Source organism: Kryptolebias marmoratus, linkage group LG19 (assembly GCF_001649575.2).
Source record: "Kryptolebias marmoratus isolate JLee-2015 linkage group LG19, ASM164957v2, whole genome shotgun sequence".
NCBI lineage: Eukaryota > Metazoa > Chordata > Actinopteri > Cyprinodontiformes > Rivulidae > Kryptolebias > Kryptolebias marmoratus.
The window spans coordinates 8,713,513-8,739,618 of record NC_051448.1 but is presented as its reverse complement, the minus strand read 5'-3'; the positions used below and the strand labels follow the sequence as shown (position 1 = coordinate 8,739,618).

Genomic DNA, 26,106 nt, shown 5'->3' with positions numbered 1-26,106 from the left:
ACCGCTTTATGCAAAATTTATAATTATATGTTGCTTTTAAAGATGTCAAGCAAGAAAAAAATAACAATAAAAAAGTCAGTAATAGTGTTAGTCCAGTTTGCATAACAATAATAATAATAATGAATAAAACCTTGAAAATACCACTGGTCTACTGATTCCAATTAACACAAAAGCTCTTGGATTATTTTTGCTTGAATCACGAGTATTTTTGCTCTTATAGAAGAATATTTTATTTTAATTTGGGGTACTGTGTTCAGAAGCTGACACAGTAAGTACAAATTCCCAAATGACTCATCTTTGCAGAGGTTTAATGCTGCCCTAAAAGCAACAGTCATTGTAAAAAAAGAATGTTTTCTTTGTTCAAGAATTTAAATTAACCAGGCTAAAACTTTTCATCTTTTTGCAAACTTTTAAATTTTTTTGCACATTACCCAACACATTTACTCTTAGAGATGCCTCAGCATGCTGCTTGTTTTTTTTTTTCTTTTATAAAAGTGAAGTTACAAAACATAGCTTTTTAGGACCATTTTTTTCTCTTAATGTCATGATGTGTACTGACAACATAAACAATAACAAAATGCTAAAATTAAATTAAAAAAATCATGATGGAAAACATCTGGCACCTTGAAAAAAAATGAAATAAAGAGTGAGAACAAAGTTGGCCAGATGTACAAAAAAAAGTACATCGGCAGAATTGTTTTTTGGCCGTGCACGAAACAGAACTGAAGTGTCATCCTCAGTGTGCCATGATCAATGATGTACTAAAACAGTTTTTAAAGATGTTCACTTGTAAAAATCACATTTTCTGACAAAAAAATGTTTGCAGGTGGATTAGATGTGCAAACGCAAAAGATAAAGACTGTGTTGCGGAATATCCATGATTGGATAAAGCCCCAAATTTACTCTTGCAGATTCCTTGGTGTTAAAGGATACGTGTGGATTCTGCATAGTTTGCATTGATGTATTTCATTTAATCTTACTTTGCTGTTTTGTCCAAAGATCTATTAAATAGGTTCTTCACAAACAGTACAAGCAGAACAACTTTCTCTATTTAATTAAATATAAAATGTATTGTTTTTATTGGTTTGGATTTCATCCAATCCTGTTTTTCTTCATAAAGTTTACTCAGATAAAACTTCTGCTCATTTACTGATTAGCTACTTTCTCCTGTGCAGGGTTATGGGAGGTCAGACCCTATCTTAGTTGTCAGTGGGTGAGAAGTGGGACAGATCTCAGGCGGGTTGCCAGGTAATCAACCAGTTCACTCAACGACTTTGGACTGTGGGAGGAAACCAGAGCGTCCGAGGAAGTCCAGTTCAGCACAAAACAAACAGAAGTTTACTGCATGACCATGCTGAGCATCCTCAGATTAAATGAAAATAAACAAGTAAAGTGGAAAAAACCAGCATAAATAAATAATTCATTGGTATATACTCTACGTTCTGCTCTGTGAGGTCTGCTGAATGGAGCTCAGTGAGGCACCTAACACACCTGTTTTCTCTCTCACACAAAGATTAGATGCACTTGTTTCAGTTCTTCCTGGACCTGAGCCAGGATCATATCAGCTTTACCTCATATTGCAGTTATAAAAAGTCTCATTACACCAAATCACTGTAATGAACTATAATTGAATGTTCCTATATTTTACGTGTTTTTTATTGTCTAACATGTTATATTTTCTCAACTGAAGCAAGATCTCAACTTTTACCTTCACGGATAAAATGTGAGCATCTGGATAATGTGTTCTTTCTGTGATATTGATATTTTTTTCTCTGTATAACTGATATTCTCATCCTGTGATTCAGCCTGTGTTCACTTCTAATTTTACCCCAAGTAGCCGTGCATGGGAAAACACTTTTTGCAAGTTTAATGCCAAATAAAATCGCGCTAGAAACTCCCAGGAGGTTTTCTGGCCTACATACAGCACAAAAAACAAAAACTGATTTTCTTTTAAGAGGGAATTTCAACATATTGATCTGTAGAGCAACCATAATGTTTAACAATTTATGTGTAAAATAAGAAATGCACAGTATTTTTTTAAGACAAGTTTCATTCAAAACAACGTAACTTTCACAGAACTCGTATTAGTTTGATCTTGAAAAATCAACTGTATCAGACAGCATCATAGAACTTTGGAGCTGAAATGTTAATTTCTTTTCTGTATTTTTATATTTTACATCAATTATTACTGACATTTAAACAGAGAAGAAACTATGTAAGGCTTTATTTATTATTGGGATCTATTGGTAATCTTTTGATTCATTCATCACCAAGGCTTTCTGCCAAGGTTAACTTTCCTGTATGCAGGTTTTGAACATATTTTATGAGAATTTAGAACGGTGTTCAAGAGCTATATAAAACAACGAGTGTCAGATAACTGCTTTTGGTGGATACTGGACATCATAACAGCTTTATGAAATGTTTGATTTTATTAGGTTTAATTATTTTTTAGGTTAAATAAAAACCTTTATGGACGTTAGCCAAATGTTTTACTCTTACTGCTGCTGGGACCAGTAACTTGTCTTAGAAAAATGCTTACATTTGAAAATATTACAATTAAGTCAGTTTATACAAGTTTGAAAACAATCAAACATTTTAATATTTGCATGTATTAGAAATGGATTGTCAACTTTTAGAATGCTAACTTTGTGAATCCTGGAAACCACAGCATAAGAACCATTTTCAGCTCAAAAATATATATTTTGGAAATATTTTGACACCTATTCTAAAAACTTTTTGGAATTTTAACAAGAAATAGTCCTCATCATAATATTTATTTCCACCATTCAGAGGAATCTCATCCTCTCTCCCACCAGGCTTGTGAAAGTGGGAAAAAGTTGAGACTCAGCGTTTCTTCTTCTCGTGATTTGTTGATTTTCTTTAGCACTGTGGCTGCAGAGGTACTACGTCGTTTTTTTAAAATTTATTTTTAGAAATAACTAACCGGAAGTTACTAATTATTTTGAATCCTGAAAACTTGCTGCTGTTATTACTGCTTGTGGCATTTGCATCATAGATTATGGGCACTTTAGTCTTTAATCAGCAACACTAAGAGAGTGGGACTTAGTTGAGATATTAATAAAAAATATAATAATGATAAACTAAAATAAAATAAAAACATACCAATCTTAACTCTCAATTTAACAATCCAGTGCAACTAATCGGAGAACATTCTGCCAAGTTTTAGGAAATCATTCAACATGAGTGAAAACATCTTAATTAGTAGGATATTTAACAACCAATTCAAACAAATTAAAGACACAAACTCTACAATTAAGAATAATGCCAGAGTGTAATGTTTCTGTAGCAGCTGACAGCTGATTAATGCTTCTGAATCAGTTGTGTTTATCGAATGTTTCCACAGGGAGTCGGTGCTGATGAGAGCAGACAGAGAATTCGCTAGCAGGGAGAATGCCACAACAAAGTGAGTTTCAGTCTAAAAAAAAGTGTCCTGTTTGCTGTTTTCCCCTGAGATACCCCCAAGTGTACCACCTTTAATTTATTATATTCAGTAGTTTTTTGCTTGCAGGGCAAATGACAGCATAACCTTAAAATTCATTCCCTTCATGTCTGGCACATGTCGTCTCCGTGTTCTCTGGCAGTAAAACCACACATGGGGTTATTTATTGGTTAGCAATAACAAAACCCTGCTAAGCTGGCTTATTGTTGTGTTGCTGATGGCACTAAATGCTTTATGGGTGCAACCATAAATTATCCTGAAGGCACAGACACAATGTGGGGGGAGAGGGAAGAACAATAGAGAGGAGTGGGAGGTTTACTCAAGTCAAGATTTACCTAATGAAGGGGATGAGGAGAAATTAATGAGATCATCTGCCACGTAGGCTTTTGGAATACACCAAAAGATAAATCTGAATACCAGAAATGCAAAAAGCAAACTCTTAAATGAGAAACATACAGCAGATGACCTTTGGGCAGAACAGAAACAGTCAGCGGTGGGTTCATCTGTTTGTTCTTCCACTAAATCATAAACAAACTCAGAACAGGAAGTTCCACATTTTGATTTAACATAGAACAAAATATTAAATGCTGCTTCTTTTAATTGTTCTCTGCTCAGAGTTTAGAAAGGTCTTTTAGCAAACTGTTTAAGTTATATTAATCTTGTTAAATAATACCTGGGAAAGAAAAATAATTCTTAATCACATTTACAAGAAACATGGTGTGCCCCCTGAGACATCTGACTCTACTCCTGCCCTCTCTTTTACAAGCGTGTGAGTGTGTGTGCGTGTATTTGTGTGTGTCTTTGGAGCTGCTTGGATGCACACAAATTACCAGAGCTTGAAGAGAGTCTTCAGTATTCAGCCTGACAGATAACAAAAGCAAACCAAGCTCAGACCACCTCTCAGCAAAGTAAAAAAAAAAAGTTTTATTCTTGAAAATATTTCCCTCGTCTCCAGTTTGGTCGTGGATAGCTGGTAATGATTCATCTTTTTGGGCACAGATTCGTCTCATATTGAACTGCACATTAAAACACACTGGGCCAATTACTGTTACAGTATTGTCTTATTTTCAATTAGAAGATAAATAACCTTTAACTTCTGATGATAGTTTTCTTTAATTGCACAGCAAAAAGCAATTGTAAAATTAGGACTTCCTAAATCTGAAGGACACCAACATGTAGAATAAGTTGGAGGGGAATTTTGGAGGAGATAAAGATAAGTTTGTGGGATTTTTTTATACTCTAAGCAGGAGAAAAAAACTTTTCTCCTGCAAACCTGAACTGCTCTCTGAATCAAATATAATTCAGACCTAGAATTTCAAAATAGGACAGGATTGTGTTTTTTTTCCTGAAATTTTGAGTTGTAATAACTTTAAACCATCAAATATTTGCAATCAGACATAAAAACAGGATTTATTTCTGTATGACCCCCTTAAAGTAATCATTTAGGTGACAAATATGTGAAAAAGTCCATTAAAATGATACAAATTACACACATTAAAGTTGTTAGAAAAAACAGTGGTACTTTGGGACACTTTAAGCCTAATCACTTCTGACATCCTCCTCTTTCCAGCTTCTCAGTGCAGGAATGAGAAAGTCATTCCATGTCATCATCTTCTCCACACTTTCGCCTCATTACCAAAAAGAGAACGATTAGTCACCACTTGGCTGGGCAACCCCAGAATCTAAAACACACATATAATAGCTTTGGAAACTTCTATTCTGAAAATACCTCAACCAGAAAAAAGTGCTGCCATAATTTCGGATATAAAAGGTTTGGAAGAGAAGTGAAAAGGCTATTAAAAAAGGATATTAGGGCTGGATTTGTTTCCTGAGCTTGACATTGTTTCTTTTTTTCTTATTTGCTATTTTAATAGTTATGTTCCTTAAGACAAAGACCCTATAAAACTATGCACAAACTGACCGACGGCTCTGTATAAGCTGCAACAAAAAGAACAAAACTTGTTCACCTGAAAGAAAAAAATAGAATGTGTTGCAAAATTAATAGCATGTTACGTGAGTTGCATCTAAAATTTAGCTTCTTAGTCTCTTTTTGTCAGTATGCAACAGCTTTAGAATGCACTATATCACATTGTCTTCCAAAGCTGCAAACAATTCTTTAGTTTTTAATTTTAAAATGGTGCAAATTAGAAGCAAAAAGTCCCTGAACAAAAACAAACCCGTGACCATGGTGGCATTTAGACACTCATAAACGTAGCACTTCCCCTCTTGCCTATTCAATTTACAACATAATCATGGGTTTATGGGTCTGACTGTGCCAATAGTCTCACTGAAAATCAATTCCACCCACAGATGAATTCATGTACTATTCAGCAAAAACACAAGAATGAACCAACCGTGCATGATCTGTAGGCGGAGAAAAACAGAATCCAAACACACAAGCTGCAGAAAAGAGGCTCCTACTGTTTCTGTGACCTTGCACAGCCTACTGACACTTGTTTGTTACCGCAAACAAGCATTAAAAAAGGGAAATCTAAACTGTGTAAACAAATTATACAGCTTTTTCTACAATTTCTTTGCATCCTCCCTACTAATGAAAAGAATAAGGACTTTTTAAGCACAGGTAAATACAAACCCTGACCATACCAGTTATAACGTGCACTTTGCACACTTTGTACAATAGACCCTATTCCCACATGGATTAATAAAAATTGAGTCACAAATTTGCAGAATGCAAGCAGTCACGTTCTCTGTCTTTTTATTGTTCCTCCATGACACACAATCCAACTCACGCATCCATAGTTTGTCTGAAGTTTTACTATGTTATTCTCATGGATGCATAAGAAAAGCTGAACATAAAAAATGATGGCGGCTCGTCCTGAGCCTGGTTCTGCTGGAGGTTTATTCCTGTTAAAAGGGAGACTTGACTTTCCACTGTCGCCAATGTGCTGCTCATGATGGGAGACTGCGAGAAAGTGAAGATTCAACGCAATTTGTTGGCTTCCTTAGATAGATAACTTTTATAATGTATGTGAATGTTTTTGTACAGTGCCCTGAGATGACTTTCGTTGTGACTGAATTGAAACTGAATTGCATTGCTTACTCAACTGAATCAAATGCTCAAACATGAATTTCACCCTCATATGCGCAATATATTATCATGATAACTCACATATGTCTTAAAACCTTAAGCTCATAATTAAAACAATATGTCTTCCTTGTTGTTCTGTTGCCTGAAACTATTGCATTTTAATGGATTTAATTTATTATGTACAGAAAAGGGTTGCACTCACTTCCTGAAGGTTGGTATGGACCCCTGTAAAGATCGTCCGGGGGACGTCCCCGATCCGTGGCTCTGTCCCGAAAGCAAACTGTCTGTTTCAAAGGTGAACATCCCGTCATGGTCATCGGGAACATCCAGGAACTCTCCATCGCTCCACATTCCCACTGTGCCATCCATCGGCTGGTATCGAATCTCTATGGTGACACTGGTCTGAAAACACAAACAAGTTGATGAAAATGAGCCTAAAAGACGAGGAGTCATCCAGCTTCAAGACATTATTGCAAATTTATACACATTTTTGTATTAACAAAAAATAACAAATTGATTATTCTTTTTCATATTTTCTGAAGTTTATTTATTTCATCAGAAAACATCTGACGAAACCCGTAGCTCAAACTCTTTCATCCTCGCATCAGGATGAAATAATAAAACTGGAGAAGTTCAAGGTTTAAAAAGTAAACTGGAAACATTTCTGCACAGTGTATCTATTTAAAGATCTCTCTCATCTCAACATCTCACAGGTCATTTAACATCAAGCACATTTTTTTATTAACAAAGCCATTCTTGAGCCTTTACTCTCCTACTTACAGACAGCCACTCAAAAAGCTGGTCCAACAAAATTATTTTTTTTAATGTTACAGATAAGCTGGTGTTCTTTTGTTTTTAGCTGTCTGGTCTTGACCAGAACAGTCTTGTAAAAAAAATATCTCTAGCTATTTATTTAAACGATAAGAGATGCTGCTGCTCATCAGTACTGAAAAGGTTATAAATCATTTTATGCTCTTTTTAACTTCCTTTACAATCGTGTTTGTTGTTTTGTTTTGTTTTTTCACCAGGGTTTCCAAGCTCCTCCAGTGAAGCTGCTTGGTTGTGTTTTCCATTGAAGCTCAAAAGAATGGAAAAGCATACAGAACTAATGTTTAGCACCATGGATTTATGAAGCTGTATCATTGTTATCAGGTAACAAATGACCAGTTATTAATTTGTCTTATTCTTGATGATGTTTTAGTTCATAATTATGCAGAAACAAGAAAAAAAAAGTTACCAATGTATTTTAATCTCTGTTTATTTAAACTCCTGACAAATTTAGTTTTTTGTTAGCATTTTGCTGAAACATTTATTCATGTTTGGTGTTTCTGAAGGTGCAGGCTTAAATAACTAACTTTATCAAACTCTTTATTTTGCATTAATATTACTGCTTTGCTGTGTGCTCGTTTAGTTCTTACATCTTTGGCTCATTGTCTGTTCTGTGTGGAAAAGGACTTTAAACTTTGCTTCAAGTACAAACTTTTTCTTATTCTTGCAAGGATTTTCTCCTCACTGCATTTTATATTTTGCATGAATTAAGGTCTCCATGTTTGCAGCAAACTTACCATGACAATAAATCACTTCCCTCGTGTGCTGGAGAAATTCAAATTTTAATGCAGGTCAAGAACATGGCATGGTTTGTCTTTAGCGGCTGTGTTGTTGTCATGTTTGGACAAACATATTTTGCTCCTGACAGTGACCTGATCTTTATTACCGAGCATCCAATTTATTCCACTGACAAAGACTGATGAGGAGAAAATCTACGTGGGGCTCCTTCTCGCCTCCATCTGCCTCTGCTTCACGCTCTTTTTCCCTACAACGCATCCTCACCAGGGACTGACTGTGGTCCACCAGGAGTTAGATGTGCGTTACCATGGCAACAACACTAGTGCAGAGTTGTATGTCTCGTGTTGCTCTCAGGGAAAATGTAGTTTAGTTTTACTGCTCTCTAGCTACACGAATGTACACTGTGTGTGTGTGTCGTCTGAGGCGTGTTCATAAAAAAATCTTCACGAACGCTCTGTGTGGATGTGTGTGAACCCCATGCGATGTTTCATCATCTCAGAAACATTGCATCAGCAGCTCCACCAACACAGTTCTGCACACTCCCCGCAGTGGTATTAAATTTTAGATGCTTTTGTTGTCCTTAACACATCCCGTCATGCTATCTTCATTCTCCCACACATTATATATTCACCACAGACTCACACGCCTCCTCGCCACTGAGCGGCTCGGGGCACTATATAAAATCAATAGAATATCTGGATCAGTGTTAATGCTGAATATGTGAATCTGCTGATGTTGTTACCAGAGTGTTGTATTTCCATCAGGTTCTTGATGATGTGAAACTCTTTAACAGCGAGGTCTTTATAAGTAAATAATGGACGTAAATCTCTTATAGGCAACCAGAAAGCGTCTTTATATTCTCTCTAATGATTCCCCGTGAGGTTTTGAGTGCAGCTGGCTGACATTTCAGTCACTTTTATAAAATAAATTTAAATTAAAGGCTCATCATTTTATAGTTTTAAACTAATATTATCTTATGGTGAGAAATAACAGAGTTATAGCCAAACCTTTCTAAATGACATTATATGCAGTGCTCAAAGTATGTGTTGTGGACAACGCTCAGACACTACCAAAATTAGCTCAATAGCTGTAAAATCGACTGAGCTAAAGCCATTTTTGTCTTGGCTAATGTTGGCCATCTTAAATTGGGTTGGCTCCAAAAGTTAATCTGTGGTAGATTTACACCTAATAATTACTTTCTGAGAGTTTCATTAAAATCCATCCAGTGGTTTATGAGATATTTTGCTAACAGACAAACAGAGGTGACTTTCCCTGAATGGGTTTGCTCTCATTTTGTTTGTATACACAGACATCTGCTGCATGATTGTTAAAAATAATCATATTTAATTTATTATGTGCGTTGCCATTCATGCTTCTTGACTTGGTCTGCTTTGCTCTCATTACTGATAAGAGCCTGATATGTTTAAATAAGCAAAGATTTACCTGATCTATGTGGGTGTAATTGTGTTGTGAGCCATAAAAAGTCAATAGGCTGTGTGGTAGTACAGTCACTTTACTACATATTTATTTGAGGGTGTTGCCTTGCAACGGCAACTTGGTTTATATGTGTGTGTGTGTGTGTGTGTGCATGTTGAGTGTGTGCGAGATTTAAAGGTAGAAAAGGCCCAGTTCTGTTAATCATGCTGCTACTGTTAAATTCTCCCATTTTAATCCCTACTGAGGTAAGGAAAAAAAAAAAAAAATCTACTTTTAATTTTTAACTGTCACAGTCTTTAGGTTACTTCTTTAAAGCCATAAGATTGTGTATACTTTCTCAAAATTCATGCAAAATCTGGTAGATCAGGACAAATTTGGATTTCTACTCAAAGCTAATTTTAATTTTATTCATGTATTGTACATTTGCATAGAGAAAATTTGTTGTATATATGTGCATTGCATGGAACAAATTATGCATGGAAAGAAATAACAGAATGTTGGACTGCCAGGTTTGTAGCTTTATTAGTATTTGTGTGTGAGCACATTTTTTGTGTGTGTGTGAACCACTTTGCAAGCATCCTGCCAATGAATTTCACCAATGTTAGCTAAATATTCATGTTCTGTTGAGTAAACTATGGACCCAGAATGCAGTGATCAGTTTGACTGTCAGCGTTTGCTAGTTTAGCTTAATAAGTTATCAGGTTTTTTTTCCAACTTCCTGACCTGTAGTGCAGTCTCATCAAAATCCACAGTAAAACTTCACATTTTTAAACATCCACAGTCACATTCTGCACTAAAAAAGTGAGAAGAGTTTGGTAAGACACACACACACACACACACAGTTGAGATAACCAAGTCTGCCACAGGAACAGATGAACTGCCAATCAATTCCCATTTGTAGTAGTACATTGTGATTTTCAGTCATTGTTTTTGAAGCTGTGTCTCTGTCTGTGATGAAGATGAAGTGGTCTAATGAAACCTTTTCTGAGCCTAGAAAAGAAAAACAAATGCAAGCACAAAACCTAGTTTAAGCTCTGTTTAATAAAGGTTAGTGGGGAGGGCTGCAGGATTTACATTAGTTGGCTGGGAGACACTACTGCAGCACTCAGACAGGTTCTAATTTTTTATTCTGCTGTTTAAAGAATTCCTGCACTACTTTACAGCATGAATAAGTGCTACATGAATTTTGAGCTACCAACTTTTAATTGTGAACAGTCCATTTTACCTTTATGGATGTGTTGTTGTCATCAATGAGCGTGTCGGTCAGCTCTAAATGTCCCTCTTCAGCCACCTTTTGAAGCACCATGCAGAAAGTCCCGATCAGTCTGCAGGAAAACACCAAAAAGAGCCAAGAAATGTAAACAAAAATCCTTACATGGATTTTTTTCCTTTGATCCAACTCTGCCGCCCATCTGTTCACCTCTGTTTTGGGCCTTATCGAGTCATTGTCACATTCCCTCTGCCTTTTCTTTTACACTAATAAATTCTGGCAAATTGTATTTTCTACTCACCAGAGGCGTCTGTTCTCCTCTGTGTTTTATTTTTCACAATGTGGAGGTGAGTGTGTGACAAACAGACAGTGCTAGACATACACAGCGGTTCACTTTACAGACCGTAACACCTAGAAAACATTATAAAATAACAATGTAGTATCTCAAATACATAGAAACCTACCCACACATACAAGTTTGTTATTTATTAGAACATTGTATTGACTTATATTCATTTCTGTAGCCTGACCCTAACCTAAGCTCAATCACACCTTTAGCCTTAAACCTAACCCCAATCCAAAAAATGATGTTCCACCATATTAAGACCAGGCTTTGGTCCTCAAAAAAACTACTGGTCTCACGAAGTCTGTGTAATAGTGGTCAGCTGAGTAAAGATATTAGTTTGTTGTCAAGATATTTCAGAACAACCAAACAGGAGAGAATTCATGTTGTCACATGAAGAAGAGGTGCTCACTTTCTTCTGACGCAAATCAGTCTGACTCCATGAAAATTAGGATTTTCTTTTGAATGAGAAAGCCTTTATTGTTGCAGCCACACTGATTTGTGGGACAATATAATAATCTTCCTTTCATGAAAGGTGGTCCAAGGGTATCCCATGGCAAAGAAAATTAAAAGAGGAAGCACTGAAGCTATTTTCCTTCCTTTTAAGAATTTTGCCCAGCTTTTATCAAGACTTCTACTTAGAAGCTTTCAGGTCATTTCACTTGATTCACCAAGTGTTTGCTGAAAGAAAAATAAATTCTTTCTACACCAATAAGACGAAGTAGCTCTCCAAAACTTATAATCATTATTTTACATTATAACACAGCAAAAAAAGATGTTTAGATGAAAAGGAGGATGGTTAATTCTGCAATTATGCAACAATGTGGTTTCTAAGCTTTTAATTGAGCTAAGCTAGTTGCTATATTGATTATCTGTCTCACAGGATGTGCAGCTCTTTTTGATAGGCAATAAACCTTTTTAAACCAGCCGAAGTAAAAATCAGAATTTAACAGAGATGTTAGAAATAATTTTAGATAAGAGCACATGAAGACAAACTACTGTAGTTGCAAAAATGAGGTCATTAAATGCTTGTCGTTGCAGGGACCCTTCCCAGAACACAGCAGAGAAGAAACCTAGTTCAGTTCTCATTCAAGCAGTCAATTAGAGCTGGTGAATAATTTAACAGTGTTTTTTTTTTTTTCTTGACAGCACGTTTGTTTGCAGAGCAATCAGTCACACATAGAGAATAGTCAGACAGCCATATGCCATTTCTACTATAAGCACTGCTTACCTCAGATAACACAACGGCTGAAAATAAAGCTGTGTTTCATATTTCACTGCACACATGCTATACATATTCAAATGAAGCAATAAAGGAGCCATTTAGGGGGAAATGACAGACAACACAAGGCTGAATACGACTTTGCAGGGAAAGCCAATATCATTAAACGAGGACATTTAAGCCAAACACATTTGAAAGAAATCTGCTGGGATGAAAGAACAATGTGAGGCTTATGAACTGATTATAAACTAAAACAAGAACAGTGCACACAAACACACGGCACACCTGCACCTGAATGCAACCCCACCCACACCAAATACTTTTTCATTAATTTTATGATCAAAGACTAACAACAAAGGGAGGAACCTTCTTATCACTGAGCAAATAAAGGGAGAGAGTCTATTATTATTGCCTCTCTTTCCCTGCATTAAAGCGATGGTTCAGATCTTTTGAAGTGGGGTTCTCTGAAAAGGTTGTAAACAATAATTTCTTACCTGCAATATCAAATTATTTCTGCTGGAATAACTGAGTAAATCAAAATGTACGGTGAGGTAAATGCTTATATAATATCATCTGCATGAACCTCTGAGCAATTTTTGAGTTTGAAGTTATATTAAATGGCAGAAATCTGTTTGGGTCTTGTCCTCGCTGTTTGCTCATCATTCTGGTCAGAGTGAAAGTCTTCTTCTCCAAACTGATGTCATTCAAAGAGTCATCTATAACAAGTAAGATGTTAATTTTTCATAGTCTTTCCACAAAATCCCACTTCAGAGAATCTGAATTCTTCCTTTAATCCCCCTCTGCCTCCTTCAGGTGTTCTTACCCACAAGTTTCGATTCTCTGAAGGTACCTACTGTTGAAAGTGAGGATGTATGTGCTAGCAAAGCTTTGATAATGAGCTAAATTTCAGTCCAGAACTTGACTTTGAGTCCATTTTTTCTCTCATCTTTCGAGTAAGAGAATCCCCTCAGGCGAAGACAGATGCTTTCTCTGAGAAGATGTTTTTCTGTCAGGCTCCCTAATGCATCACTCCACGCTCAACTTTACAGCCTCGACTGCAAAAGAAAGAGTCAGAGAGGATATAGCTGTTTTCTTTTTTTGTGAATAAAACTTTTTTTTCTTTGAAACACCTAAACCTGGACATCTCTGAGCAAAAACACATTGAAATGCTGATCTACTGCAGTACTTCCTCTATCAGACGGGGCTAATAAGTATGTTACTCCGTCAGTTCCTTTCAGCTATTGTAACGCCTGTACAAGCGGTGAATAATTGAATTGAGCGGGGCCTATCATGTTCTAGTTCACGTTTTAGCATTTCAAAGGATGGCATTCATTATTGACCGACAATTTACTTTCATCCGCTCCATAATTCAGAAATCCTTTTCCTTTTAATTTGCATTTTCATTTTCTGTGATTTCTTTTTTTAAAGTAAATCAAAACAGCAGAACCTCGCAAAAATGAGAAGTTCAGAAGAGGTGAGAGCAACTTTAAAATGCAAACAGGAATCCTCTGCAGCCACTGGTGCCTCAGTCTGGAGAACAGCATGTGATTGAAAGTTTTCAGTGACTGATATGTGTGTAATGTGGCCACTAGGAGGAATGGGAAATGTGGAGAAAAAAAACAAACCGGCAACCACGGCCTCCACTGGTGGACAGACAATAATCACAATTCTGATTTGCTGTTTCAAGATAAGTATTTGGTACAGATGGTTGCAAAAACTCACACTCTCACATGAGCAAAGCTGGATTTCTCTACCACAGAAAGTATTTAGGCCGGAGTCTTTTTGGTGTCGGTGGCCATAAAAGTGTTTTTCAATCTGTAGGATGGTGGTTCAGTTCAGTCGCTCATACTGCTGCGATGCCTTCAGGCGGACTGATGCTCAGTTTTCATCACAGTTATGTTCCATCGCAGGACAAAAGATTCACAAAGAATATGACCCAGATTTTAGCAGAAAAAAAGGATGGAGGAGGGAAAAGAAGGTTGTTCGGCAATCTGTTCATATAGATTAATAATGCAGTATTAACATGGGTCTTATAGATGTAACTGGTTGGTGTAAAAAAAATGATTTCATGGGAATGTATGTTTCTGGTAAAAACAATCTTCGATGAAGTTTTCAATGATGTTTTGATCGACCACCTGGTGGACTGGTGCAGGAGGAGCTCAACCCTGCCTGCACCCATCACACTCTTCAACTTCAACAGTCTCCACTTTCTGGACACCACCCTTACTCAGAACCGGGAGAAGTAGGAGCCCAACATCAGCTCCTCCAGATCCAAGACCCAGCAGAGGGTGTACTTTCTGAGGCAGCTAAAAAAATTTAACATAACAAAGACAATCAGCTGCTGTCATCTAGTCCATCCTCATCGACTCCATCACCACGAGATGCAGTGATTCCACTGTTAAGGACAGGCGCAGACTGAAGCCTATCATCTGTTCTGCGGAGAAGGGGATTGGCTGTAACCTGCTCACACTAGAGGACTTTACACCTCCAGATTCAGGAAGCAGGCAGCTAAGATTATAGTGGCTCCCTCTCACCCTAGGCATAAAAACTGTTTTAGATACTTCCTTCTGGCAGGAGGTCCAGTAGGACCAAAACCTCAAGACACAGAGACAGTTTTTCCTCTCTGCTGCTGGATTCATCAACAGATCCTCTTCACTCCTTTCGGACTTAGACTAGTGCATCAGAACACATGTCTATAGCAAACTAATATTCCTTTTTCTTGATATTTTATTACATTTGCTTTTTCTTGTATATAGTTGTTGGCCTTGTATATGTTTGCATTGCTTGTTGATCTTTGCTCTTATTATTTAAAGCCTGTCTGCACCAGAAGCCAAAACAAATTTCTTGTGGCTGTATGACACAGTTGTACATCTTCAAGGCAACAAAAAAAGCAATCATATTGGAGTAATGTAAAAAAAAAATACAAGTAAAGACAGTAAATCTTATTTTCAAAGATAGATATTGATTTACATTCAACTCAGAAATGCCTCTCTTTTTTACTTGTATTCAAATAGATCATAGCACTAGATAACAAAACCTTTAAACTCAAACCAGTTGTAGTCAGTCATTCATGCTTTTAACCTTTTCTTGGTTGATGACCATAAAGTAAAAATTAAACCTGATGGTCAATCAATTGCTTAGTAATAAAAACTGTACCCATTACAAGCAAATAAATGTTTGTAAAGCAAATTAGACAAAAAACATAAAAATGGCAACAGAAATGAGACTACAAACATGCAGCAAATACCTGGACCCCTAATCTTTGAAATAATTAAACTTTTTGTATATGCTGGATAGAGACCCCCCCTCCATGCATCGCTGCCTGCTTTGTGTTATGGTAATGTGATCTCACTTATGATTATATGGCCTCATGCTGCGTTGGCACTTAAAGGCATGAAGCAGATCAGCTGTCCTTGTAGTGCTGTGGCCTGTGGACATATGGAGCAGGTGTGAGAACAACACCAGCTGTGACTCACCTTGAATAATGTACCCACTTAAATACGAGCCAGTATGTGCTTACACCTGTGTGTGTGTGTGTGTTTGCATGCAGATGTATGTCTGTGTGTGTACATTAGAAAGCTTTGGATCCTAAATAGAGTTTGTGATATTTGAATGGCATTCTTTTCTGGGATCAGTTGTGTTTCAGCTGTTTTCTGCATTTTGCATAAAACCTCAATTGATTCTTTTACCATGACAGCAGACGACATTTTACGAGTTGTTAATAATTATTATACAGAAAAAACAGTTTGTACCAAGTGTTACATTTCAGCTTGCATCAAGGGACCAGGCAGTTTATTTTCCTTATCAAAGATGATGGTGGTGGCGGTGTGGGACTGAAGTACTGATGCTGTTTCGTCACGGTTGGAAAAGCACCAGGCCAAAATGATGAAGCATATTTATAGCAGCGACATGTTTCTGTATCACACTTTAAGAAGTGAAGTATGGAGAAGTTTATTGCAGTTGAAGATTGTTTTTTTTTTCTATTGCTAATCTGATATAAGTAATTTTATGACCTTTACCAGTGTTTTTAAAACTTTCATTTTCCCTTTCTGCTTTTTATCTTCATACATTTTAGTCATACAGTGGCTTTTATTTGAGCCATTTTAAATGTATTTATCTAAAAATCAATTATTTTGTTGACAATTTTTGATTGTTTTGAACTTATCTGCAGCTATTCTGTCTCTTTATGAGCGGTCACTATCTTATTGTAGCAGTTTTAAGTTTAACATTGTCTATTTGATATCCAGTTGTTGATATTTATGTCTTCAGTGGCTTGTATTGTTTTTTCATGTTAATAGTGTTATTTAAGGCGTTTCACACTTGTGGTAATTGCTTTGTGTTTATTTTTGATAATTTTGTGCCAAATACTGTCATTTCTTTAGTCTTAAAGGTCAAGTTAAATCTCTTTGCTGTCACAGTTTTGGACATTTTAAGCCTGATTTGTGCATTTTAGACACATTTGTCTTAATTAGAATTTTTTTCCTTTACATAATCTTGATCATTTTGTGTCTTTTTGTTTTTATTTTTGTTACTATTATTCTTATTCTTTTCCCATTTTCTCCCAGATTTGGATTGTTTTATGTCTAATTGTGACTGCTTCATATGTGAAGACATTTGGCGTCTCAGTCTATTTCTAATATTATTTTAGTTATTATTATTTGTACATAAGAACAGTTTTCATAGACCAGTAGCCAAAGCTCTTTTGGCAAAATTAAACAAAACGTTCCGTAAGTTTACTGAAAAAAGATCACAATAAACATTACTCTTTATTTCTTTTTCAGACAGCTACTATATTCTTTGAGGTATTTCACTAAAAATCATTTATATTGCTCATATTCATTATTATTTGTCCAAAATTATAAGGTGTAGAAGTTGTTGAACTTATGGAAGTGAACTAAAAAGATGAAACAAACAAAAAGACAGACCACTACTGACATCCGTCAGTACCAGAAAGAACTACTAATATTACTTACACTTCAGCACCAGAGTGAATTTTGAAGAGAATTTGCACTTTTGTCAGAATATTAGGTGAGTCAGCTGTCATAAACTATCCAAGTCTTTATAACCATACATGTGAAGCTATGAAATGTTACTCCTGTTTGTTACGGGTCCACTTCTTCACACAGAAGAACCGCAGAAATCCTCAGGACAGATTAGTGCTGGCTTGATGCTAAACTGAAGCCACATCTGTCTGCACGCCCGCCACAAACCTCTTACTTCTCATTCGCCTTTCTGAACGGATAAGAAATTAGTAACCATCTACAGCACACGCATTCAAAACAACTACAATCACGAGTGGCAGGCATGAAAAGGTCACCTGAATAACAGTGGTACAAACGTGTGCACCACCACTTTCATACACATGGTGACAAGCGTACAAAGTTGTAATGAGTGGAAGGGGTAATGTAATCTTCTCTCAGCCTGGTCCATTAACTGCATATAAGACACATCAATCAGCCAGACGGGAGGAAGAAGAAAAATAACAGCTGCTGTAACAATCTGATTGGATTTGTTTCGGACACTGGAGATGGTCATGCTTCCTGACACAACGGGCCACGACCTTTAGACAAAATACTATCCTGAGATGGAAACCAGAAAAACAAACAAGAGAAGCAAGAAAAAAAGAAGAAGAAATGAAGACAAATTAGAGAGGAGCAGCAGTGTGTCTTCATCCACAAGTAGATATTCTATAACAGTCAACTGTGAATTTAGCACTATTCAGAATAAAGACAAGCACTGCAATTTTAAACTCAGACTGAACCCTGAGGATAGCAATTTACATTACATGTCCTGTGTAGATTGTGAATTGAATAAAATCTGAAATGTATGCTGGAGAAACTCATAAAAAACATGATTGTTGCGTGACAGCTAAACTCCTCATTGTCCCCGCTGAGCATGTCTTTTATATCAACGAGCTACATTTAGTAAGACCTGTTGCGAAGACATCACATTACTTTATCTGGATGTTTATTCCTCCTGCTGGAATGTAGCATAACACAGCAGGAAGGTAGAGCTTACTACTGCCTCTTTCCACTCTGTTAATCTGTTTTCTCTGATTAACTCCAGCTATTGTGAACATTGTTTTCCTATAGAAATTTCAAGAGATGTCTTCTCTATATTTCATGTTAAGTATATCATACTCACAGAGATATTCATTCTGTGGTCACCATCACATCTCTGAAGACGCCGTGTGAAGTCTAACACCATGAAACTAGCAGATCTGAAGAAAGCTTTTAAAAAATGTTAAAAAAAAACCAATCAAAATGGACAGTGTTTGTTGCAAAAATGTAAGGAGTGCTAACAGATCATGTGAGATCTTTATTTAAAACTTTGGCACGCAATACGGTATATTGTTTCAAGAAATGTTAGTTTCCTAGCAGAACAGTTACACTGCAGTTGGCAGAGGTCGTTTCTGGAACTACAAAGTGTTGCAGCTGAGGTCAAATCATTTCTGAACACGTCTCCACTCTGACTTTACTGAGTGTGGATGAAGAAGTTTGGAACTTCTGGGACAACTTAAACCATTTTTTAAAAACCAAACCAAGGTGATAGTGCCTAAATGTAAACAAACAGGTTGAAAGTTAAGGTAAAAACAACATGCCTAAACCTATAACTAACAGTAAATGGAAATAAATGTTTCTATAAGGTAAAACAACAAACAATTAAAATAAAAAAGGCTCAGTTTAGAAATTCAATCAGTTTTGCTTGACCACTACTCCCTCTGGTCCAAAAGCACAAGTTTTTTTGTCTTTAATACTGCCTGAAAGTAACATATCAACCTCCTGAAAGCATCGGTTTTCACTGATACTGTATCTGTGTGGCAGCATGGAAATTCAGCATTTTACATGCCACCACCATGTGATACACTATTGAGGAGTTCATGTTTTTTTTTACATTTTTGTGAAGATCAGATTGGACAGAGGTGCTTTGTCTTTCTATCAGTTCTGTGTAACTGCTGAATGCAAAGAGAACTTGCACCTTAAGTGGAAAAAAAAACTTGTATTAAACTCACACAGATTGCACATATTTTTTAAAAAAGGATGTTTAACTTAAGATCCTAGTTGTAATATCACATTGTATGTCTTTCATGATCTGACTCTTCAGACAGTGGGATGTGACAAATGGGCCAATTACTGAGGCGTTCTTTCAATTTCATTACCTCAACCCCGCTCTTAATGTGAAACTGACTGATGACCGGCTCAGCGTTTTCCATGTGTTACACAAACAATTTAATTTATTTAGCTTGAGCTCCTGGGGAATTAAAGGCTGCTCCCCCTTAGTTTAGAAACATGTATCATGTGTCAATCTGAGTTGGTCCCAGGCTGTGACAGAAAGGCAGGACAGGGGCTGAAGCCACAAACTCGTTTGTTTCTCTGAAATGCTGTCGGCTGTGCTGCAACTCAGTCTTGTTTCAAAGGTCTCTGGCATCTCTGAGATTGGCTAAAGGTGTACTACGCTCAGATTTATTCACCTGGGTCAAACGCCTCCTAAGAAGAATTAAATAAAAGTGGAGGCAAACCACAGAAAAAAAAAAAGATCAAGACTAGGATGAAGGTGGCTATTTTTATTTCCATATCTTCTGTCATAAACCCAGGGATAATGTCCAGAGAGTGAAATCAAAACCACACATGAAGACGAGGATAACGGTAAGTGCGTTTATTTACAGGTGTGACTATGTACAAGGATCTTTTCCTGAAGGAGTCTGCAAAAGAAGGAGAACTAGGTGAGTCTCGGGTACAGCTCTGATTTCCAAGATGGTTGCGAAGGTTACAATGTCTCTTTGTTTGCTTACAGGTCCTAGCGGGAGATTGCGGCGTCGAGGAGGAGCGAGGCGGTTCCAGTGGTTTCCAAAGAGGAGCCAGGTAGCAGCGAGGTAAGTATCCGTGAATATCCAGGTAGGTGGTTCTTCCGACCCGTAGTCGTGGCGTGGCAAAACCTGAATCGTAGGCACAAACAGAGAACGTGAGAAACTTAAGAGCATCAGTTAGGTTAGACACTGTGGCGGAGAATGTAACCCAGAAGGTTTGATGCTCCAGCGAAGAGCTGATCCCAGCCTGCTGCTTAAGTACCGGCTGGTTTCATCAATAGGAACTGGAACACCTGTGGAGGAATGATTAGTGGCACTGCCCAAAAGGTGGGGCCAAACCCAGATCCTCACACTATGGATTATTTTCTAACTATGTATGTATGCATGTATGTACTATATAATTAAATTATTGTAGTAAGTTTCATTCTTTTTTAAAACCTAATTATAATTTGCATATGTGTGCTCCCTAAATACTTTTGTAAAGAGTCTATTATGTTTAACTTTTATTTAATTCTTTCAAACCCTCTTTTCATATAGCTTTTCTCTTCTTTGTATTTTTGACATTCTAATGTAACACGTTTTATTATTTCATCCTCCCAGCAGTGTTCACCTTTCCCTCAATTATGCTTCTGTATTTTAAAAACTGTGTAATTAAGTCCTGTATAATCAAATCTGAGTTGTGTTGATGAAAGTTTTTTCTTCTGTCTTGCTTGTATTTTCTTTAAAGTTCATACGATTTTGAGTGGACTTCTTTGCTGCCTTATCTGTTATTCCAATATGTGCTGGTACCCATAAAAATACCACCATTAAACCCATCCTCTGAATAATGTATGCAATATTTCTAAAGAAAAAAAAATCTGTCCTACTGTCAGGATGATTGTTTTAAACGCAATAATATGTAATTTGAATCTGAACAAATTATTGTTTTTAAAGGTTTTACCAGCAAAGAGGTCTGGTTTGGCTCAGCCTTATATGCACCTGGTGATCATCATCATGGACAGCTGATGGCAATTAGGCTCTGCCTGCCACTCTGAGCTGCAAGGAATGGTTAATGTAAAAAAAACTCACAGGAACAGAGCACCGGAATCCTCACACACAATGACTGATTTACGACAGCAAAAACATCAAGGACTAAATACTTTTAATAGGCACTTTATCTGGAATTGTTTGCCATGATTTAGAGTACGTGTATCATCTTAGGGATTTGATTCTTACACCTCCCTTAGCTTCCTTGTTGTTAATAATTAGGAGATTAAAAGTAAATTGGTCTCTTGCTCTTTTTTTATTTCCTTTTTTTTGTAGCATTTATTATCAATGCAGCTTAAATGAAGAATCCTTCAAAAGGAACAAAAACACCCTAGATCTCCAACAGAAATTGCAGCAGTGATGATACATTTTTGCAAAAAGATCAACACTAGGAAGCTGGCTCCTTGTACTGAAATAAAGCAATGTAAAAATGTTGAACATCTTGCATGAAAAATTTGCCAACTTTAAATAATACTGACTGCTAGATGTTAAAACATTTAGTGTACATTTAAAGATTTTACTTGTTTGTTTTGTGAATCAGACATTCTGTCAGGGTTTGGGGTTTTCGTGTTTTTGATTCATGTTTCTGTTTGGGGTTATTTTATTTTGCTATTTAGTTATCTTTACGCTTAGTCTTGTATTTGCATTCCTGTCATCATTCACTTCTCCTCAGTTTATCTCTTGTTTTCCTGCCACACCCATCTCCACCTGATCCTAGTTAGTAATCACACCTGTTCCCACTTCCCCTAATTACCCTTTGCTGTAAAACCTGGTCCTTTCCTCCATTTACTTGCTGGCCCATTGTCGTGTTTTTCTCGCTGTCTTGTTCACCTCATGTTTGCCTCTGGCTATAGATTTAGTTTATGCTTTGTATTTGTTTTCGTTTTGCTCTCTTGTCAGCGTTTTCTCTTATTTTTAAATAAATCATTTTTATTCATGGAACTAAGATGACTCTGTGCATTGGGTTCACTGCAATCTCCACCCAACCTGACACATTCCATTTCAGATAAATAAAGACCTACCAATGCGGAATTTTGTTTGGGGGCCCCTGGATTTGAAAACACTGCATTTAGGCCCAGTTTACACTAAGCTGTAGAACCAGGACATTTCTGTTTCGCTTTGGCCGTTCACGATGATCAGATTCTCTAACACTGAAACATTTTAATCTAGGTCTCATAGTGGAACATTTTGGATACTCCCTCTTGCATTGCATTGGAAGCTGAAAAAGATGACTACTGCCAATAGCTGTTCTGTGCATGTATAAAACATCAACAGCAATAATAATGGCAGTTAACAGAGTGCTGTTTATGCTACTCACCTTTTTCAGTGTGTGCTAATAGTTTTTCCTAATCAACATTAGAAAATTTCTAAAGTTTCCAGGAGATTGTTCATGTGTAAACAGGGCCTCAGTGAACTATTTAGATTTGAAGGGGGAATCGTATGCGACATACCCACTTCAAAGATTAGTTTGTCAATTAGGATATCTGTCCAACTTTAAATTTGGACACTATGAAGAAAAGCGGTGAATTTAACTGACTCACATTACTCAAAACCAAACCAAGTGCAATAAAACAAGAATTTCTAGAGCACAACTCGGGTTCTTAACAAAAGTTTCTGATCCAATCAGGCACTTTAATTTGTTTCATAGCAATATGTTATTTAGGAATCTAAATAACATATTGCTATGAAACAAATTAAAGTGCATGTAGCATTTATTAACAATGCAGTAATGCAGTACAATGCAATATTTTAGCACATTGCATTGTACTGCTGCTCACATTCAAATTTTTGTGTTTGATTATGTTCTGTTTCTTTTATTTTACATTCAAATCAATAACATCTTTGTAATTCTTTTGACTAGCTTGTCCCTTTGCCATTTGCGCCTGCTTCATGCACAAGATTGTCATCGCAATGTTTGTGTTATTTTATTTTAACTTTTACTTGTTCTTTAAATGTTGCTTTTTTTTGTTGCATTTTACAGTTGTATTTCACATTTGTTTGACTAAATTTGTAAGTTATTTTGTCAACTGCAGTTGTTTTTAAAATACTACAGAAATAAATTCAATATTAACCAACAGCCGCTGTCCAGTCTGATTGAATCTATGTTTCTATGTAGAACTGGTTGAGTGTTTTTGATTTTATCCTGTTGGAATCAGTTCCTTCCTCAGAGATCCTGGAGACTGAGAGCCATCCTGGCACAGAGCATTTTGGTACTTCCAGGTATTCATTGGGTCTTGGTGTAGACCCAGAACATCACTCTTCCACACCTCTGTGCTTTGAAGCTGAACTGAAACCTGTTTTGAAGCCACCATCAATGCAAAATATAGGCATAAAATGTTAAAATAAAAATACTGTATTTTTTGGTAATTCTGAATATTGAAGAAACCACTCTGGTGTTTTTTAACTTTTTCCGTGACCACCCCGGAAATCTGAGCCGCAGAGGTTCTGCAGTTCATCAGTGAGTGGATAAACACCAGTACAACATAGTTCAGGTCCTTGGAATTAATTTTTTTGAACCGTCCAGAAAAAAACCCTGGAGTTTAATTTTTTGGCTTCCTGAAAAATAATAAACTTCATCAGATTTGGATCCATAAGCTCCGATGTGGGAATTACGATCAGAACTCAGGTTTGGATAACTTCAAAAGGAAGCACTAATCTGACCCTCATTACTATGGTGGACTGGCTTCACGCCAAAAAAACAGGACCATTTGCCAGCAGCAGTCCCAACTATTTAAAATTTTAAAAGAAAGTCGAATGTGGAGGATGACAGCACCACAAAGAAGGGGACAAGAAATGGTAACTTTTACTAAAAATGTGACATCAACGCACTCTGTCATTAAGGCATGAGCTGCTTACAGGCCAACAGCCTGAGATCAGTTTGTGATTCAGAGCAGNACCTTACTGTAATCTTGGATGAACCTGCGGTAGAAATTGGCAAAGCCGAGGAAACGTTGGAGTTGGCGACGATCAGTGGGAGTGGGCCAGTCTGCCACAGCTCGGATCTTCTCGGGGTCAGTCTGGTAAAACCCCTGTCCGAAGATAAAACCCAGGAAGTTAACGGTTGTCACACCAAACTCACATTTCTCTGCTTTCACGTATAGTTGATTCTCCAAGAGTCTCTGAAGTACGGTCTTGACATGGTTCTGATGCTGAGCAGAATCCTGTGAATAGATGAGGATGTCGTCTAGATAGACAAAAACAGAAATATTAAGAAAGTCTCTTAGAATGTCATTAATCAACGATTGGAAAACAGCAGGGGCGTTAGTTAATCCAAATGGCATGACTAAGTACTCGAAGTGCCCGAGAGGAGTCTTAAAAGCTGTCTTCCACTTGTCTCCTTCCCTTATCCTTACCAGATGGTAAGCGTTTCGTAGGTCGAGTTTCGTGAATATGGTGGCAGAATGCAGTTGTGGAAGGACGGAGTCAATTAACGGGAGTGGATACTTATTCTTTACTGTGATCTGGTTTAATCCTCGGTAGTCAATGCAAGGACGAAGACTCTTGTCCTTCTTTTGTACAAAGAAGAATCCCGCCCCTAAGGGCGACTTGGATGGACGGATGATGCCAGAAGCCAGAGACTACTCGATGTAAGATTTCATGGCATCTCTTTCTGGTCCAGAAAGGTTGAACAACCGACTTGAAGGAAGTGTTTCACCTGGGATGAGTTCAATAGCGTAGTCGTAAGGTCGGTGGGGTGGTAAAGATAGTGCCTTAGCTTTGCTGAACACAGGAGCCAGATGGTGGTACTCGACTGGGATCTTGGATAAGTCTGGGCTCTGTTCAGGTTCAGTCTTAGTACTGGAGGACGGCAAAGCAGAGTGTAAACAATTCTGTAGGCAGAAAGGGCTCCATGACTCGACCCGTCTTTCTGTCCAGTTGATTACTGGATTGTGTAGTTGTAGCCAAGGAAACCCTAGAATCATCTGAGTATTAGGTGCGGAGAAAACTAGAAAATCACTCTCCTCTCTGTGATTACCAGATACCAGGAACTGTAACTTAGCGACCTTGTGAGTGATTCTGGTGATTACTTGCCCGGAAATATCCATAACGGGAAGCGGAGAGGATAATGGAATAGGTTCTAATTGCAAGCGGTTGACTAAATCCCTGGAGATTAGACTCTGTTCTGCACTTGAGTCAATTAGAGCGTGGACTGGGATCTTAATCTGATGATTTAACAGGGTTGAGTGAACAAAAAGTCGAGACCCGAGGGGTTGTGTAAGGCTACTCACTAGTACCCCTCGGTTACCTAGTGAGTCTTCCCTTTTAACTGAGGGCATTTCGCTCGGAAATGATCCCCCTCCCCACAGTAAAAACACTCTTTAGTCTCCAGGCGTCTGAGTCTCTCTTCAGCGGTTAGTCTCGCTCGTCCTACCTGTATAGGTTCTGGTTCGATGTTAGGGACTGTCGATTCGGCCTCCGTGGTGGCTACGTGCCGCCTGAGGTGGTTCGTCCGATCCCGTCTTCCTCGTTGCCTCTCCCGCAGGCGGTTGTCCAAACGTATGGCCAGAGTAATAAGATCGTCCAATGCTCGTGGCTCTTCCCAACCCGCTAGCTGGTCCTTGAGAGGTTCTTGGAGGGAATGGATGAAGACTCCTTTCAGTGCTGCCTCGTTCCAACCGGAAGTAGCCGCCAGTGTCCGGAAGTCGATCGCAAACTGAGCCACCGAGCGTGAACCTTGTCTTAGGTTCCACAGTTTCTGGGTTATCTCGGTGTCAGTATATTTAAGCCCAAAGGTTTGTTCGAAGTCCTCGATAAACTGGTCAAATGTGGTTAGCCTAATAGCCCTGAAACTGTACCTAGCTTCAGCCCATTTCAAAGCTTTGTCACAAAGAAGTCCGATAATGTATGCAATCTTAGCCGGCCCATCGGTGAAAGACTGTGGCGAACGAGCGAATACGAGATAACACTGTAAGAGGAACCCGGCACATTTACCATTTTCTCCCGAAAAAGGTTCGGGAGTCTGTGAGGGAACCTCGCGAAAATGAC

At 37.6% G+C, this 26,106-nt stretch overlaps 1 protein-coding gene across 7 annotated transcripts in view; it reads right to left on the bottom strand.

Moving 5' to 3' along the window:
- otofa (otoferlin a) overlaps positions 1-26,106 on the bottom strand; it is a 78,432-nt gene that overhangs the window by 30,656 nt on the left and 21,670 nt on the right. For all 7 annotated transcript variants that reach the window (XM_017411963.3, XM_025005019.2, XM_037981626.1 and 4 more), the window contains exons 4-5: positions 10,738-10,837; positions 6,712-6,911 (exon numbers count right to left, since the gene is read on the bottom strand). In XM_017411963.3, coding sequence (XP_017267452.1) covers positions 6,712-6,911; positions 10,738-10,837 — 300 coding nt within the window. The remainder of the gene's footprint in view (positions 1-6,711; positions 6,912-10,737; positions 10,838-26,106) is intronic.